Source organism: Vicia villosa, linkage group LG6 (genome assembly GCF_029867415.1).
Source record: "Vicia villosa cultivar HV-30 ecotype Madison, WI linkage group LG6, Vvil1.0, whole genome shotgun sequence".
Classification (NCBI taxonomy): Eukaryota; Viridiplantae; Streptophyta; class Magnoliopsida; order Fabales; family Fabaceae; genus Vicia; species Vicia villosa.
This window is the reverse complement of record NC_081185.1, coordinates 148,724,286-148,744,817: the sequence shown is the minus strand read 5'-3', so window position 1 is coordinate 148,744,817 and position 20,532 is coordinate 148,724,286. Positions and strand designations below refer to the sequence as shown.

Genomic DNA, 20,532 nt, shown 5'->3' with positions numbered 1-20,532 from the left:
TTTTTCTCGTGTTGTTTTTCAAATCCCGCGTTTTCTATTTATAGTAACGGGCTTTCTTTTTAAATCCGTTTAATATTGTAATTTTTAATTAATGAAGTGTAAATACAGTGTTTAATGCTGGTTGTTAAGAATAAATCTGTGTAATTATGAGTGATTCATGCAATCAGATTATTATTAGATTTATTAATAGATTTTCGTTCTTAATAAATATTTAAATATGTTTTATAAATGAGTGGCATAAATATAATTTTAGGAAATATTATTAGATTGGATCGATACATTAGTAGAATAAAAAAATATTAACATTAAATTGGGAATTTTATTTGGTGATGACTATGTTTAAATAACAGAATCGGAATATATGATTTTTGAAATAGATGATAAAATGTAAATTTGTTGTTAGATTTTATTTTAAGTCAGACATTAAATTATATTTGATGTGGTAAATATAGAGTTATAGAATAAATTATGTGTTATAATATATTATACCTAGTTACTATTTTATTTTATTATAAAATAAAATAAATGATTTTCGATTAAATTAAAAAATATCTCCAATATTTTTACTTTTTTAAGTAATAAATTTTTACTAAAACTCAATTATACATTAAAAAATTATACCAAAATATGTGACAAATAAAAATTTTCAAAGTGATCTCGGGCTTGGATCCGCTTGGATCCTCTCCTTCCATATTTTCTCTCCAATTCTCTCTTTCACTAATTTTTCTTTATTTCTCTTATATTTTATCTCTCTTCTTTAATTTATGATTTTTTTTTTTCTTTTTCATCTTACACGTGTTTTGTGTGAAGGAGAAGGAAAGAGGAAAGAAGAGGATCCAAACTGATCTCTAAAGTCATATTTACAAATAGTTGTGATGAGTTGATAATGTAAAAAAATTTACATCAAAATAAATAACAATTAAATTCAGATTATAATTAAATCTATTTTAATATATCAGTTAAATTTTTTATTTTCTTATATTTTTTATTTAAGTTAGAAAATTTTATCATTTTTTATTATAATATCTTATCAGAAATAAAAAATAATGTTAGTTTTAGCTTAGATTTAAAAATATGCCCAAAACATTATTATTAGGTTGTCTAATGATTATATTGTAGGAGGGTGGTGTGTCTACCACGAGATACTTTATTTTGAGGGTCATATACCCCCCACTTGTACTTTTTTGAAAAAAAAAGTCAACTAGTGAGCTTTGGAAAGATCGAAGATCGTTTGAGTCTAGGTTGAGCCTTTCGAAGGCTAACCACTAGAAAATGTCTATTGAACTCTTTGATCAATTAATACTCGTTTGATTTTCCAATCGCCACACCTTGCAATTATATGGCCATGGGATCGTTGTCAAGGGAGTGGACTCCAATGATGTTTTTCTCTAAGAAAGTGATATCGAACTCCAAAGCTTCATTTGAGTCTGAATCATCTTGGCAGGTGAACATTCCACTAACATAATTTGGCGGGTATATCTCTACAACTGAAGTTGGTCTCTCAGCCCCTAGTGACCCTCCCACTATAGTGTCAAGGATATTGGTCTGCCTTTATCTCACATGTTTGACTATCTTCCTTCATGGACCTAGGACTTCTAAGGGGATTTTGCTCTTGAGGTTTGGAATCTCTAACTGATTGGTGAGAACCACCACTAATTACCATTATGACCATCACTCCAACCAATGTCATCCACCGTGACCACCATTTTGACCATTATCAATCACAAGCTCATCACCACATCATCCACCTTCAATCAGCGGCTCTACCACTGTCGTTGTGACAATCCTCAACCACCATTTTAATTATCGTCGACCAATGTCAAACTCTTACTTCATCCATTTTTGACCGCCAACAACCAACATTATGGTCACCGTTAACCATCAATGTGACTGCCATTTTGACCACAGTGAATCATATCTCATTCATCTTCAATTATCAATCTTATTATCACTCTGACCACTAGTAACTATCACTTCAACCAACACCGCCCATCATAAATCGCCATTTCGATCATCATTAATCACCACTTTAAATACCTTCAATCACTAATCTGACCATTATCAACTACTAATTTGACTACCACTAACCACTGTCGATCACCTTTCTTACCATTGATAACTACCATTTTCAATGACTTAGTAATATTTATTTACTTTTATTTTCAAAACTGATTTTGACTTTTTAAATTTTGAAAAATAAATATTAAAATAAATTTCAATTTCTTAAAATTTTCAAAACTAAAAAAGTAGTAAATAGAAAGTCATAAAAATAAAACATAAGTTATTAAAAATATATAGATGAAAATAATGTTTTTCATAGCACCATGATACTTTTTACATGAGTTGTAAGTTATATAAATACAATATTAAATTCAAGTCCAAGTTTATTACTACAATTTTTAGAAGTTATAGATACAATGCAATACATTAATGTATATGTGGAGAACAAAATTGAAGGGTGTGGGAAAATAAATAGACACAAAATACAAACAAAAAATACAATTAGAACATAGGTCAAATTACTTTACACTTTATCATCATTCTCACTAGTTTCCACCATGGAATTTTTCATTTCCCTTCTACAAGAACAAATCATTGCCATAACAATCCACATAACTCCCTTTCCAACCTTTACCATCCCAATTATAATAGTCCAATAATATAGCCATCCTCCAACAAAATCATTAATTCCAACTTCCATCAATTGATCTTTCTTTGCCTCACTCATAACCACCAAAATCTCCACATCATCTCTCAATTTCCACCACCATAAAATTCCTAAACACATAGCCAAAACCACTTTCTCAACCCATCTTTCCTTTCTATCTACACCCCCAAAAACAGTGTCATCAACAACTGGCTTCACCACCATTCTACACCAAACTCTTGTTGTTTCATGCAACCCAAAAACAAAAACCACTCTACTCAAAAAGCTAGTTTCAACACCAACAAAACTAAAAGGTTCATAATCATATAACCCAACCAAAATAGTCCCTTCAAGTCCTAAACCAACAAAAACTTGAAAAACACAAAGGAGAATCCATGCAATGTAGAGACGAGGTTGTTGAACAATTGTGCTCGAGTCACTCAAGTTTATAATTTTGTCGGATACGACATGAATTAATGAAACTATACTTATAATAAAAACTAAAAAGTAGAGAATAATAGGGTTGAAATGAAGAGCAAGAGTTAAAATATATGGAAAATTTTGTGGTGATGAGTAATAATATTTTCGATACCGTTGAAAATAGTATTGAATTTCTGAGAGTTTAGCTAGGAGAAGAAATGAGAGAGGTAGGAAGAGGCTTAAAAGTGTGTGTGTGAAGAGGTAGAAAATTTCTCTTGGTGATGCAAAAGAGTTGAAGAGGTTTTTGGTTTTATGTTCTAGTTCCATTTGTCTTGAAGCTATAATAATAAAAATGATACGATATTGTGGTTCTAATATTGTGACAAAACTATATCATATATGTGTATATATGTGAGTTAACAACTAGTTGCCGGAAAAGGTACTTGATTTGAAGGTGGTTGCCACGTCCTTGGTTAAGGTTTTTGTTTTTAGGACGTGGTCTTTGAATTTTGTTATGTGTGTGTCCACTAATCATATATTAATTGAATAGTTTTATATGAATCAAACTTTGTTAAATAAAAAAGTATATGTTACATGTTGTTCAAGTTAGTTCATAGTTTCGTAGATTTCTAGTTTAAGAGGAGGAGGAGGCACTTTCAATGTGATGAGAGAGTTACAACAATAAGACATTGGCTTAAAATATTAATAGAGTAAGCTTATATAGACATATTTATATACCATACGAATGAAACTCTTGAGGATGGAGATTGACTCTTGAAGTTTTAACTACCATATCATACATTTTTAAAGGGTGGGGAGTTGATATAAAATAGAGATGGAGAGTCCTTTAATTGGGGTAGGTTATTTCTTTTAGGTCGAATTTCTTTTTCTTTTTTAATAAGATTATTCATTGCTTAATCATTTCTTATATGCCAACAATAGTAACCTCTTTTCAGTTGTGTTGATGAAAACATTTTTCATTCTTAGGAGTTTTCAGTTCATCTTTGATATATTCAAATCAATTAAAATATATTATTAAAAAAAATAGATATAGGTGTGGTTTATACTTTTTCTAATGAAAATATTTTCATCATACACATATCTAATTTTCTCATGTTCTTACTCTTTAAAAGATATTTAAATACATTTGTTATATTTTTATTGGAGAAAAATATGAATCACACATATGAAATTGTATCTAAATATTCTCCATAAAAAAATTATTTTAAAAATATATTTTAACATAAAAATACATCATACAATATTTTCCATAAGTCTTTGTATCCTGAACCAGCCAAATGCCCAATTAACTAAGACTTAACTCATCTCAAGTCCACTCTACTTGACCATATATATATATATATATATATATATATATATATATATATATATATATATATATATATATATATATATATATATATATATATATATATATATATATATATATATATATATATATATATATATATATATATATATATATATATATATATATATATATATAGAGGGCATATCATATGAGAATGCCATATTTATATGAGAATGAATCTGAACCATTGGATTTTTAAATAAATGGTGGAGATTATGGGTGAATCTTTTTTTTCTCTCTCTTACTTCATTTATTTCAAGATGCAAGAGAGAGAAAAAAAAGATTCACTTATAATCTCCACCATTTATTTTAAAAACCAATGGTTCAGATTCATTCTCACATTCTCATATAAAAAAGTCATTCTCATATGATATGCCCTCTATATATATATATATATATATATATATATATATATATATATATATATATATAAAATAGTTGTTATTGGCATTTGGAATTCAAATGTGAATGCTTAGCCTCACATTAATTAGAAATGAAGAAAATATTAGATATATAAAATAGATGACTCGTATTCCCATTTTTTAAAGATTATATATATATATATATATATATATATATATATATATATATATATATATATATATATATATATATATATATATATATATATATATATATATATATATATGGTATCTTAGGAGTTCTAGACATTTAGTCCGTTGTTGATCAGGAAGCTCTCTTACAGCTAGGATCAAATTCACTATTTATCTAAGTAGAGACTGGGAGTGAGATTTTAGTGTGAATCAAGTATAATAAAGTAAATAACTCAAAATTGAGGAGGAAGTTGTTGAAATCTAAGTGTGGGTAGTTAGTCGCATGTGAACTAGAAATTGAGAAAAATTTAAATATATAAAAGAGTTGACTCGTATATCTATTTTTTTTTATATTTTGAATAGAAATGTATTAAAACTTCTTAAGAGTATGTTTGGACGAGGTAATTGAAAATTCAAAGCTATTCAAATGATTCAATTGAAATTTATTCATTTTTTAATTATTTTGTTTAGATTGAGTATTAAGATAATTCATTGTTAGATTTTTTAGGTATTTTTTATAAAATTTAAATTTTTTAGACCAAATTAAAAAATTGAAAAGTAGGACCAATTTTTAATTTTTAAAAATTTGAAAGACCAAATTATAAATTTTAAAAATTATTAAGGACCAATTTTTAATTTTTTGAAAATTTTTGGGGTCAATTTTATAATTTTGTAAAATATGAGGACCAATTTACAAAATTGAAGAAAATAATAGTAACATATACATTCTACAAAGTATGAGAGAAATTTCAAATTCTTTAGTTTTTAGTGTCATTTCAAAATAATTAAATTTAACTTAGATAAAATACTCTATAAATTTCCATAATTTTAACAATTCTTCATTTTTTAATTTAAACAATAAATTTTATACAAATCATTTTAAATTTCTTCAAAATATTACATTAAGTTGTTAAAATGTTTAAACCAAATACAATCTTTGACGAATTATAACTCATTGTTGCTTCTTACTCTCTCTTAAACTCTCCAACAATTGAAAAAGGGAGATGTTTCATAAGGAGAAAATACTGTGCTCATTTTTTTGACAAAAGTTGAGTGCTTTTAGTTTTGATTTGTTGATCGTCCTTCGGAAGGACAAGATATATAACATAACTTTGGTAATTTTGATTGAAAAAGTATTCTCTGACATTAATATAATATAAATTATTAATTCATTCATTATATTTATTAAAGTTACAATAAAGCCATTTTCCACAAAGACTCTCCTAATTGTTTTCCATCCTCCTCCTAGGTGATATTAGGGTGTGGGCATTATTAGAAGTTAGCTCTTTCTTTTGTTGTCTTATTTATTTTCTCCTTTTCCACCAAACAAATATATTTGAAATATATCTTTTAACAAAACTTATGAATTAAAAAAAAAAAATTACTATTAAACAAGAAAATTAGATATATAAGAGATGAATTGAAAAAATATATTGAAAAAATGTATTATTAAACTAGAATATATATATATATATATATATATATATATATATATATATATATATATATATATATATATATATATATATATATATATATATATATATATATATATATATATATATTAATTTCTCTCTTTTGATGAATCCAATGGTTGATGTTTCTTCCTCTCATCTCTCATTTAAAAATGCTCTCACTTGATATGCTCCTATATATATATATATATATATATATATATATATATATATATATATATATATACACGGGATTTGATCTATATATCCAATACTTTAAAATTTTGGATAAAAATATGGTATTAAAGTTTTTCAAGCATCTTATATATTTTACTCATTATCACTCCCGACTATCAAAAACTCTCCAACAAATGGTATTATAACTATAGTTAGGCTTGATAGAGAATAAAAATAAGATAATTGTGTCGCGGAGCAAAAAATACTTAAGCGTACTGCACGCTCAAAATACAACAGAGTCGCCACCGAACTTTATTTATTCCAAGAGAAAAAGGAAAATATCAATAAAACCCACAAGAAAGAAAACATGGTTGTCGCAACCAAGAGCGAGTTCGGGAGTCGGTTATACAAGGGAAAAGTATTAACACTTCTCGTATCGGTTATACTCAATGGGACCTATTTAGTTAGTTTCGCAAATGAGTGTTAGCGTGATATTTACTTGCGATCTTCTAATTGTTACGCGAAAAGAAAAAAGAAAGGGTTTTTAGACTTTTTATTATTTTGTCTGACAAGACGTTGGATCTCAGGCCTACGTATCCTCTAGTGCGATGAGGAATTCAAGCCTACGTAGTTCTTGGTTGAAAAGAATTGTGTGTTGGTTGATTTTAGTGAACGATATTAGGATCATTGTTTGTGAAAAGGTTTCCGATCGCACGGGGGCGAGAAAAAGATAAGTGTGGTTGGTTAGATTGATTTTAGGTGGGAGACGGGTATTCGAAAAGAAAACTATACAATATATATATATATCCAAATGTTCATGAAAAGATGGACATACGCCTAACTAGGCTTTTTCCTCCCTTTATTGCAAACATGTTTTGATTAGAATCGAATTAAAGTCTATGGATGAAGGTGAGTATTCAAACACAAATCATACGACAAGCATCTTAGGACTCAGAACAAAGGGACATACGTCTAGTAATTCCTCCTTCATCCCTTAGGGCTCGTGGCATTCAATAATATTAATTATGAAAAGCTTTGAAAAAAGTTTGATGTTGACCAAGAGTTTATTGAATTGGATTCGAAATTGGCTCAAGTTTGAAAAAAGGTTTTAAATGACGATGTGAAAGCGATTTTATAAGTGAAGTGAATGGATGCGAGAGCGATTGACTTATTGATTTTGAAAAACGTCCTTGATATTGATCAAGGTTTTCAAACTAAAGGACTATGTTCTTTTTTAAAAAGAATTTTGAAAATGGCTTGATGTTGATTGAATTTTTTTTTATTCTCAAAAAAGTGGTTGCTTTTATTTATCGCATTATTTGATTATTCAAATTAATTAACTAGCTAAAGTGAGAATAAAGCGAAATAAAGAACAAATAAGATGTTAACAATTAATAAAATGAATAGAGATGGAGCAAACAGAAATAAAAGGAAAAAATAAGCTAAACAAAAATAGACTAATCCAAGTATGATAAAATAAAAAATAAATAAATAAATAAATGCATAAGCTGCCCAAAAATAAAAGAAGGACTAATCAAAATAAAATAAAATGCATAATCTAAAGTAAAAAGACTAATGAAAAATAAAAAGAAGAAAACAATGGTGCAAACTAAGGAAGAGGGCCAATTAGTAGATTTTCTAAGCCAAAGGCCAGAAAAGCCCATTTGACCAGTTGGTCAATGCTGGGACTTACCAGTCAACCAAATCTGTATGAACCAATGGATCAAAAACCAAAGGCATACAATACCCCTTTGATCATAGAAGCACAACCATTGGATCAACATGCTTGTGACAGTCAACATGATTTAATGATCTCAGACTTGCAGCCCACGGTAACCAACATGGTCCTTCCATAGTGGATCCTTGTTGGAATCCAAAGAAACCAACCAATCAGATTAAAACAAAAGGCAATTAAATTGTAAAAGAAATTAAGATGAAATTTGGTGATGAATTATCGATTTGGATTTAAAAGGACTTCTTTTTTCTTTCTTTTTTTAAAAAGTTGAAATTTATGAATTAAAACTTGTTTTGGTGGAAAGAAAATAGAAACTATTAACTTTGATTCAATATGATCTGAAATCTAGGGGACTAATCATGAACTTGTAACTAGATGAATTTTAAAATTTTGACTTATCGTTCTTAGTATTCTCCAAAATTCTCTAATGAATGAAGTACATAGTATTATGATTCATAAAATAAAGAAAATATTACATCATGCATAAGTTTATTTTAAAAATTAAATCAATAAGTCTCGTCAATAAATAAAAGATAAAATATATTTTTTTCAATAAATTAATTCGATGTTTATTTTAGTCTTTTAATTTCAAAAAATTTCATATTAATCCTTATATCTTTAAAATGTACCATCTTAATGTTTTTAGCGATTGATTTTTAAGTTTTTTTATCGTTAATTAGACGAAAAGAACTAATATAATACGTTTTGAAAAATTAAAGGACTAATATAATAAAACTATATGAATTTAAGACACCAAAATTAACTCCGTGTTTATCGAAATTGAATCCCCTGCCGTTAGGAATTTTCCGCATTTTCATAATCAATACGTTATCAACCGTCTGATATTGATTGAACGGTTCAGAAAAAACATATTTTATTTTTCTTAAATTACCAACTGTAAATCATAGCTGTCTGATCTTGATCAAAAGGCCAAATTAATTTGAATGTGTGAATGCAGGAATTTTTAACCGCAGGGAAACTGAATCCGTGTTTAACAAACCGGATAAAAAGCTTTGCCTAAATAAAATACAATAAAAATTATTGATTAAAATTGTAAACAAAAGTATACATAATGTAGTCCTGGTATTTTAGCTTTACACCTCTAAAATGCCATTTCAATGTTCTATAATAGTATCATGTAGGATACATAATCCACGTGGCAGTATGAGATTATCCATCCATAGTAAAATGATGGACATAGCCGCCCTTTGTGTAGCCATCATCCCTGAAAATATCTATTTATGTATTTTATAATTATAATTTATTTTTTGATTTAATTTATATTTATGATCAGTGTTACACAAACATCAAATCACATTCATTATATAAATATAGCCAATCACGCATCATTAAAAGTGTATTAGGAACAAAAACTTATCCTTTTGTGTTTTGTCAAAGTTATTAAAAAACAATATCCTAAATTTATTAAGTACAAGCAAATAATTAAGAGATATATACTTGATCATAACGTTATTATTATAATATTGCAAGATGGGGTTGCTGGGGAGTGGGGACTGATAGCATTGATATGTGCATAGTTGTTAGCTGCTTTATATTAAATGAATATTGAAAATAAAATACATAACCACTTGACAACATTGCCATTATCTCTTCATTCTCCTTCTCCATATCTACTCTATTAATTTCTCCATCCAATATTTAATATTTTCCTCTTAAATTTAAATAATAAATATCTCAAATCATCAAGATTGCAGCAGAAAACAAGAGATGGACAATAATGCATCCCCTCAACTTGAGTCAGGTGAAACATCTTTAGAGGTTAAACCAGAATCTCAAGCTTCCAGGAAAAGGTGAGTTATGTTCTTTTTTTTAGATTTAATGGTTTTTGGTAAAGTTATAGGTTGCATGTTTTATAAATGGTTTTGCATGTGGCAGGAAAATGATTCAGAAAAGGGTTGTGAGTGTGAGGATTGGAGAGAATGTTAGTAAGGTGAAGAATGAAGGACTTCCTTCGGATGTATGGTCATGGAGGAAATATGGACAAAAGCCAATCAAAGGTTCTCCTTATCCAAGGTATGTACATTCTTTTCATTAGATATCACCATCATCTTTTCTTTTAAGAACTTTTTTTTAATAATCGGATTCGTCTTATGTTTTTCGAGGCTCTGGTTAAGTTATTCAAATAAACTCTAATTAACTATGGTGTATGGTGTAAGACTAACAAATATTTTTTAGGTTTTCTTTATTTATGATTTAACCGTGATAAGTATTAGATCCTGGTAGTCTGGCTTTCACGCTCTCAAAAAAGTTCTATTAATTATTGTGGTTGTCGATGAGTCTCACTGTCTGGCGTCTGTGCGCGTGTCCAGTTGATAAATGTTGATACAAAATCTGTAGGGGATATTATAGATGCAGCACATCTAAAGGCTGTTCAGCCAAAAAGCAAGTAGAGAGAAGTAGCACAGATTCATCAATGCTCATCATCACCTATACTTCAACACACAACCATCCAGACCCCGCCGCCGTCTCCGCCACAAGTTCAGCTCAACAACCAAAAGAATCCGAAACCAAAACAATCCAAGATCTCCCGGTGATCTCCAACGAAGAAGACCTCCTAGAACATGCAGAACAGGAAATGAATCATACTAACAGCATTGTGACCAATGATAAAGTTACCAATGAAGAAAATTTTCATTACTTGCAAACTCCAATGGAAGATCCTTTCAAACTAAACATGGAAAAACACCATATGGATCTTGTTTTAGAGGAAAAACCACTCTGCTATGCAACACAGTTAAAGAGTTTGTCAGAATCTAAATTAGAAGAACTTGATTATTTCGATGAGCTTGAGGAGTTACCTATGTCATCATCTGTTTTTCAGTTTACTAGGAGCATTTTTTCCGATGAAAGGATTCCTGTTGCCCCTTCTTGATTGATTCAGGTGTACTTTTTTTTATGTTTTTCTTGTCTAGAAGAATGTAACATGTGTATTATTATTGTTCATATATGGTATGCTACTTCCACTTTTCAATTTGACACCACTCTATTTCTCTCCTTTTTTATGATGCAGATGTGATTGTAAATATTTTTAACTTTAGACTATTTATTATTGCCACTTATTTAACACAACATTCTCATCTTTATTGATTTAATTTACTGTTATTTTTTTAAACTTCAATCGTGTCAAATACCATGTCACATTGTTTTGGATGCAAGATCCCGTTAAGTTTTGTCATTTGAAAAAGATTTTTTTTTTTAAAAAATTTAAAGTATACTGGCACAATTATGTCAAAATTGTTTATCATATTTGTAATGATTATGTTAAAGTTACATGATACTTGTTAGTCAAGTCACATGTTACTTGCTAGTCAAGTTACAGTTTCATACTTTGTAATAGTTACTTTAATTCTACTCTTTCAATGGATAAATGAAATTCTAATTCTCACACGGAATTTAAATTTCATTTTTAATTTTTATGAGACTCATTTTCCCTTTTGGTCATCTCAAACTGTGACATCTACAACACCAATGAATCTCGCATTAAAGAAAGTTCACCCATTATCAAATGATTGTGTTCCTGACCTCATACTCACAACTCTGACCTTGATCCTCTCCGTGATAATGATATACTTCCTTCCTCATCCCTTCAAGACACTTCTAACCTAGAGCCTATAGTTGTGTTGTGAGTGATTATATTGATTCTCCTTCCAACCCCTTGATCCTCATAAAGTCGACTAGAATGGTTAGGAAACCTAGATATTTGCAGACTTTCACTATAATTCTATTTTAAACACTCGTATTGCATTAAATACCCTTTACCATTTGTTTTATCTTATCAAGATTGCACATATGCTAATAAAGCCTCTTGTTGCTCTATCTCCATTTTGAACCTAAGACCTACAACCAAGCCTCAAATTGATTTTTGGAAGCAAGTCATGAATATTGAGTTACTTTCCCTTGATAAAAACAATGTGTAACATTGTTTATCTTTCCACGGGAAAAATCCAATTGGTTACATGTAGGTTTACAAGATCAAATATAATGTGAATGGCTTAATTGAGAGATATAAAGAAAGGTTGGTAGTAAAATGTTAAACGCAGTTAGAATAGGTGGATTACTTTGATACATGTCCCCAATTTCAAAAATCACCACGGTCGGAGTTCTTTTGGCCTTAGCATCCATTAAGCATGGACACCTTGAATTATTAGATGTCAATAATATTTTCTTCCATGGTGATTTAAATGAGGAAATCTACATGTCATTTATGCTTGATCATCCTGCATACAATACGAATTCCTCTAAGTTATGCAAATTGCACAAGTCCTTTTATGATCTTAGGCAGGTCATTAGGCTATGACATTCCAAATTGCCTTAAACATTTAAGGGTACATTTATTTCCATGTATGTAGGGGTGGCAAAACAAGCCACCCGCGCCTGCCCCGTCTTATGCCTGTCAAAAAAATGGCGGGACGGGCAAGTCCGCCAAGTCAAAATGGGCCTCAAAATCATGCCTGCTCCGCCAAGGTGGCGGGTTGGCGGGCGGCGGACATGCTCGCCCCGTCTTATTTTTATATTTTTTTAATAGATTAATAGACTTTTTTACCTTTCAATTAAGTTTTTCATTTATTTTTTAAAACAATTTTTCATAAACCATCTCTTTAACAAATTTTACTTAAAAAATGTTACATATATTTACAAATAAATGTATAAATTAAACCATCAACAATTAGAATTACTAGATTTAACTAAAAAAATGGCGGACTTAAGGCGGGATAGGTTGAACGAATAGGCCAGGCGGGCTTTGGCGGGCAGTGGATTTTGGCAAGGCGAGCATTGACGGACGGCGGGTTTTGGTGAGGCGGGATTTGGTGGGCGGCGGGCCTAAAATCCCAACCCAACCCGCCATTTTATGGCAGGTGTGCGGGCCGGTCCGACGGGCCATGACCCGTTTTGCCACCCCTACATGTATGTAGACCACTCTTTATATAGCAAATCAAAAGGCACCAACTTTACAACTATATTGGTGCATTTAGATGATATTGTGCTATCTAGAAAGTGTATGATAGAAGTCAACAATGTCAAAATGTTTCTTGACCAACAAGTAAGCATCAAAGATTTTGGCCAATTGAGTTTTTTTTTTCTTGGCTTAGAAATTGTCAGATCAGATAAGGGTGTTATTGTTAATCAAAGGAAATATATCCTTGAGCTCTTTGAAGACATCGATTACTTGAGTGTCAAGCCATCTTTCATTCATATCAATCCAACCACTAAACTTTCTCTCACTTGTGACACCCCTCTAGAAGACCCTACATCTTATAGAACACTCATTGAAAAACTCTTATATCTCACCAACACTCGACCTGCCATCACATTCTTTAAGTAATATAAGCCAAATCATTTCAAATCCTTTTGTTCCTCATCTTATGGCAGACACTCACATTTTGAGGTGCTCAAGTCTTCACCTGGAACATGCATCTCTTTTCTCTAGCCATTCTCAACTAAAATTTCATGATTGTGATGATTTAAATCAGACACTATGTCTTGAAACTAGAAAATCCATCAAAAGTCATTGTGTTTTTCTTGGATCTTCTATAATTGCTTGAAAGTCTAAGAAGAAAAACAATGTGCTAAGATCTTTTACTGGAGCTAAATATCAGGCTAATTTGGCCTCACTTGCATATGAAATTCAATGGTTGTGTCACCTATTTAAAGACCTTGAAATTTCACTTCCTAACCATACACACACAAAGAGAGAGATGTGGAGAGTAGAGGTGGAAAGAGAGTGAAAGTGAACGACAAAAGAAAATTGCTTCAGAAGTTATCTTTCAGGTGTGGGTGTGCCCGAATGTTATTTTTCGGACACACTCCTTTGAGTTTTTCTGCATGAGGCTAAGTGAAAAAAAATGTGAAATGAGTAAGTTCTAACATAACTTCCACTCTATAACAAGTGTAGTAGCAACTAGGGGTTACGTGAGTTTCTCAATCGTTTTTATGTGAATCAATTTACATGTATTCTCTATCATTTTTGTGAATGTTTCTGCTTGAATCGTTTGTGTGAATCAAACGGCCTCTTTTAATGGCGTGTGAATCAAATAACTATTTGGATCAAAGGACTATTTGGAGATCTGAGTCTAATTTGGCATTCCCAAACCCAACAAAATTCAACAATGGTGCTCGAAACAGGGGTTGTATTCATGGAATCGGAGGCATTCAACAATGAGACTCCCAACAAAGATGCTCACAGACAAGTCAGCATTCAATGGCGGTGTTTACACACATCGGCATTTGGCATTCGGCATTCAGTGGCAGTGTCTATGGAACCAAAGATATTCACAAAAATGATGGCGTGAAAAGAGTTAAACAAAATAATGTTCATCATTGCACGATATTGTTTGATTGAAATTTTGGTTTTAATCAAAACCGGTTATAATGGTTAGATTTTTAAACCATTCAAAAAAAAAATATTGATTTCTGAGTCTGGTACCATGCACAGCCCTGGCAGCAGCGCACAACACTGCTAGTGTGGCCTTGATTGTGTTATAGCAAGTTGGCAACTATGACTCTCAGTTTCTTTTTGTCAAACTATAATAGAACTGCCGTTGATATTGGGCCAGTTTGTTTCAGCTTTAAAAAAATGGATTTTTCTTTGTATTTTTGAAAATAGATTTTCTAAAACCGTTTTTCAAAATATTACAAGTTTTTTATATTCGTTTTTTCTAAAATGAAACACTTAATTTGACATCCTATAACATAAACATACTAAAATTGAAGACCAAAACTTAGTCAAAATCATAATATTTTCAAAAAGTTGTATTTCAAAAATGATTTTTATGAAAATCTATTTGAAATAGCTTCAAAATTAAGTGATTTTTTGAAATTTTGATATCCAAATTTTTTCCCCATAAATAGATGAAATACCTAAAATCATATTTTAAGAATAACTATTCAAACAAAATTTTCATTTGAAGCTTTTATAAAAAGTTTCTTTGTAAAAATTTTTTTCACAAAATTTGGAAACACTATAAAAATCATTTTAAAAAAAAGCCAGAACAAACGGGCCCATTAGCATTTCCAAAGACCAATACAATTTTTTACTTGTAAAAAACGAATAGTCACCTCTTTTTGTGAAATGGGTGTAGGGGAAGATCTATAATAATGGCTCAAAACTCATTTGAATAAAATTAAACAAGCAAAAATAAAATTATAATTTATATATTAAATTAAGAACTTTACTTTTGAGGTACTGGCATTTTAAACTAGCTTTAAATTAATATAACCAAAATTAATCATATAAAATTAAAAATTCCCAAAATTTAACTCATAACAGTATGTTTGATTGAAATGGAATCACAAAAATACTAGTAATACTGATTCCACACCACCTGACATGTAGCATTTTGTGATATTACAAATCAAATAATGAAAGTCAATATGCCAAAAATAAATCCAATTACACTATATGACACATGATCTCAACAGAATAAAAAATATTGAAGATTTGACGTGGAAAAAAAAAAATCATGAGTTCATTTTTACCTCAACTTTGGGCACATTTTCACCCGGATATCAACATGAGAAGATCGACCATTCCTACTTAACACCATGGTTTACTCAGCAATGAAGCAACAATCTCTCAATTTCAGACGATAGCCCTGTCATTAACCTCGGCTGCAGCCGCTAATGGCTGGAGAGCTTTAAGAGGATTTGTGATAACACCGTCTATAAGTCCATACTCTTTGGCTTCTTTTGCACTCATGAAAAAGTCACGGTCGGTATCCTGATTGGTCTTATCTAAACTTTGGCCAGTTTGATAGGCAAGATACCCATTCAAGTTTGCCTTATGATGCAGCATTTCATTTGCCTAAATATCAATTTCAACTAACAAAGATAAGTTTTATTTATCAATAACAAAAGTACATGAATAATAAAACAAAAGAAGATGGAAAAATGAGGCAGATACCTGAATATCTATGTCAGATTGCCCTCCTTGAAATCCACCAAGCAGTTGATGAATCATTATCCTTGAATTTGGCAAGCTGTATCTCTTTCCTTCAGAAGCGAGGAAGGATTAATGTTAGATGAAGCTTTTTACTTTTGTTGAAGAAACAGAAATACGAAGAAAAAAAACTCAAAATTATGGAAATGAAATACTCAAGAAAATTGAAAATGAGGACCAAGGCAGTATTGTAGGTTAAGGGAATCATTACCTCTTGTACCTGCGCACGAAAAGGTCAAAAATATCAAGCATGCAACAAAGCACCCATACTGCACACGAAAAGGTCAAAAATATCAAGCATGCAACAAACTATCAATCAATAGCAGTGCCATAATATCAATGCTATCAAGAAATTTATATCGCAGGAACCATTTCATACACGTATATCCTCATAAGAAAATCACACATTCATACCAACAATTACAGTAAGGAATGAAGGGTCTTAAGATAATAAATAATTGATATTCATTCTACTTCTACTAGCATTCAATTGGAATTTACAATAAGTTCTCTTGGTACACAAACAAGATCGAGAGTCGAGACATTCAAATGACTGCTTTTACTGGTGGTAAGTTGCGAGAATTAAAGTGATATTGCACAGAATAAGAACCAATGCTTACCTTGCTGCTAATCCAACACAAACAGTTGACACATCAGGTCGAATGTGTCTCATAGTATCAAATATTGCCATGCCTAACAAAAAAGAAATACTCTGTCGTTTAAATAATATAATTGGTTTCCTCTTTCTAAATCTACACATGAATCGAATACAATAAAACAAATGCAAAGAAGATTTACAAAAACTAATTGTTATCCGCTGTAACTGATCCTCCTGGAGAATTTATGTACATGACAATATCCTGATCGATATATCACAAGATTAGGTAGTTGATTAAGAGCTTGTACTACAAAAATTAACCTTAAGAAATAATTGGAAACAAAATACCTTGTTAGGATCCACAGCATCAAGGTGAAGAAGCTGAGAAACTATGATGTTGGCCATGTCATCATCAACCCGCCCTCCACAACGTATAATTCTCTAAATACCAAAACATATTATTAGTAACTGAAATACTAAAGTGCAGTTTCATACCCAAACCTGATTATAAAAACGAGAAAGACCTACATATTGAAAAAGCTGACTAAGAACACTCTGGAAACGCTCTTGCACCATTGGTGGGGGTCCCTGTCCTTGTGCATGTACAGGGAAATAAGGGGAAGATGGAACTTGCAAATCTTCCCTTCAAAAAAATTCAAATTCCATGGCTTGAATTCTTCTCATTATCATAAAAAGCCTTCACCTTCAAAGCAGTTTTTTGAGTAACTTTTCTACTTCCTCCCAAATTCCTGTAATTGCAAAAACCCAAGCGAAAAAATAACAAGGAAATGGAAAATGGGGTTAGTGTTGTTGTTAATAAACCCTAAACCTAATTTGTTATAAAAATGAGATAAGTTTCAAGGGTGAAATGAAAAGAATAAAACAGCATAGCGGTTAAGAAAGGAAACTGTTTACCACGAGAAGCGTGAAGAGGGATAAGTAAACGAAAGGGCGTGAGAATGAGAAGAAGAAGAAGTGGGAGAGGATGGGGGAAGAACGAGGGAAGCAAATCGAATAGAGGTCGTGAGCGCCATTATTCGATTTGCGTTGCTTCAACTATCAAGACAAGAAACTATAAGCTTATAACCGTGGGATATATCAGCAAGTAAAATATGTCTTGGGGTCGATTTTCCAATTTCGTATTCTTTACTTTTTCCACATTTATATGTGTGATTCTCGCTATTAAATGTGAGTTTGGATCAGCGAGGACATAATTGATTTTTTTTAATTGAATTTAACATTATTAACTTTGATAGAATCAAATTTATTTATTTTTTGCTAAGCAAATTCATTGATATTAACCTAGCACTTAGGGTATGTTTGGATATCACGAAATGAATGGAGCGGAGTGGAATGGAGCGGAGTGGAATGGAACGGAGTGGAACGGAGCGGAACGAATGTACCATTCCATTGTTTGGAAATTTTAGAACGGAATAAGACAAATTATTCATTCCGCCCAAATCGGAGGGGAAGGAATATGGTGGTGAGTGATGGAATGGAATGAAATCCATACCACTCCTTTCCGCTCCGCTCCATCCGTTTTTAAATTATCCAAACAACGGAATATCATTTTATTCCATTCTGTTCCGCTCCGCTCCATCCAATTCCATCAATCCAAACAAAGCCTTAGGCTATGTTTGGATAGTTTAAAACTAACGGAGTGGAACGGAGCGGAATGGAATATAATAGAGCGGAATGGAACGGAACATAAGTTTAATTCCATTGTTTGGATATTTTACGATGGAACGGAACTATTATCTCTTCCACTATTTGGATATTGGACGGAGCGGAATGTATTATAACTTTTTTATTCCACTTTTACCCTTTATTTTAAAAATATTATTAATTATATATTTAATTTCTATACAAATAACAGGAATCCTTAAATTTCAACTATCAATATGAATTATTAGAAAACTACATGATTATTATAACATGAAAATATGTAATTATTAGATCAAAATATAAGGTTTTTCATATAATTATTAGATCAAAATATAAGGTGTAGAAATTGAAAAGTTTGATACTGCTATCAGTATTTACTTCAGTTCAACAAAATCATATTTAATAGAATAAATAATATTACTACATATACATATTTTTGTAAAGGTAACAAAATATTTGAAAACGAGATACAAAACAATAGAAGACTCTTGTCACAGTATGTTGCATTGCTTCATTTTAGTATACGAAAATTTTCGAAAACATATCGTACAACAAAGAATCTTAAAATATATAATTCATCTTGTAACATAAAATAATGAAAAAAAAGCTATATTGTAGCACACAATCAAGAAAATATATAAATAAAGATAAAACAAAGTATACCTAATTTCTGAAAATTAAAAAAATAAAGTGTGATATTAACATGAAAATAAATCAAGATTTTTGATTTAATAGAACTCATATATAAATATATGTAACAAAATATAAGAAAAATGGCATACCTTGTTAGGATATAAGAAAAATAGTCAATTTGTAAGAAGAAGGCTTGTGAGAGAGAAGAGTTACCGTGGAAGAAAAGAAGAATGTCACGTTAATTAAAATAAGGAATATAAATCGTTAAAATGAAGTTTTGGAGGATAAAATTGTAATTGTATTTGGAATTGATTCCATTCCATTGGATACACCCCAATTTGGGAGGAATGAAAATTGGGCTAAAATAGTGGTATTGGATGGAATGAGTTCCATCACACTCCATTTCATTCCATTTATTTTTTGTAAATCCAAATAATGGAACACGACTTCATTCCACTCCATTCCATTCCATTCATCTCTCTCCATCAATCCAAACAAACCCTTAGGCTCTAGTGGTATGTTGTATGGATAGTTTTTATTAGAATTATAGTACAAAAGTAAAAGAGAAGAAGCAATTGATGAATTTTAAGGAGGGTAAAGAAGAAAAATTAAATAGATTATTTTTTACATAAATAAAGGGAGTTATTACAACCGATATAACAAATGTATAATTGATTCTTACTAACCTCAAAGTTAGAAATTATAGTTTCTAAAAGAGTTGTGTTAGGAGGAGAAAAATTGATCTTGGAGAAAAACAAAAGAAAAGGACAATTTTCATGTTGAAGTGAAATTTTGGTGAAAGTAAAAGTCAATTTAAACATACACTAAGTTATTTAAAAAAGAGAAATTTTATAATTACAAACTTTAAGTTAAGTTAAGTTAAGTTAAAATCAATTATAAATGCTAAATTAATTTTAAGTAATAACAACCAACCATCATAATCAATTATGATTATATGCATGTAGAATTGATTTTCACTCCTTAAAAATGAGTCGACATCTCCATCTTATGTCCATCTATCTATAATATAAGAAAAGTTACTGTTCTGGATTTCCCAAAAATACTCTTTATCTAGCTTAGTCTAAAATAATAATTTTGGGACAAAATTGTTTTTTTCTTAGTTCTAATATAATAATTTTGGGTGGTCAATTTGGTTGGTTAATATTATTCTGTTTTTAACTTTTTCTCCACGTTTTATTCATTACCCCCCTAGGTTTTTTCCCACTCTTAACTTTTCTGCCTTTTGCTTCTTTTTTCCCCATCTTTTTCTCACTACACGAAATCCCAAACCCGTGCAAACCAGATACCACTCTTCTTCCC

At 30.4% G+C, this 20,532-nt stretch overlaps 2 protein-coding genes and 1 pseudogene across 2 annotated transcripts; 1 reads left to right on the top strand and 2 right to left on the bottom strand.

Annotated features, from left to right (window-relative positions):
• Positions 1-2,476: 2,476 nt before the first annotated feature.
• LOC131612723 (uncharacterized) lies at positions 2,477-3,463 on the bottom strand. Its single transcript, XM_058884477.1, has one exon. It carries the CDS (start codon positions 3,392-3,394, stop codon positions 2,525-2,527), a length of 870 nt encoding a protein of 289 aa, XP_058740460.1. The 5' UTR covers positions 3,395-3,463; the 3' UTR covers positions 2,477-2,524.
• Positions 3,464-9,912: 6,449 nt separating this feature from the next.
• LOC131612721 (probable WRKY transcription factor 35) lies at positions 9,913-11,445 on the top strand. Its single transcript, XM_058884476.1, has 3 exons — positions 9,913-10,170; positions 10,256-10,393; positions 10,718-11,445. Exons 1-3 carry the CDS (start codon positions 10,088-10,090, stop codon positions 11,250-11,252), a joined length of 756 nt encoding a protein of 251 aa, XP_058740459.1. The 5' UTR covers positions 9,913-10,087; the 3' UTR covers positions 11,253-11,445.
• Positions 11,446-15,914: 4,469 nt separating this feature from the next.
• LOC131612720 (ATP-dependent Clp protease proteolytic subunit 5, chloroplastic-like) lies at positions 15,915-18,100 on the bottom strand (annotated as a pseudogene).
• Positions 18,101-20,532: the final 2,432 nt, after the last annotated feature.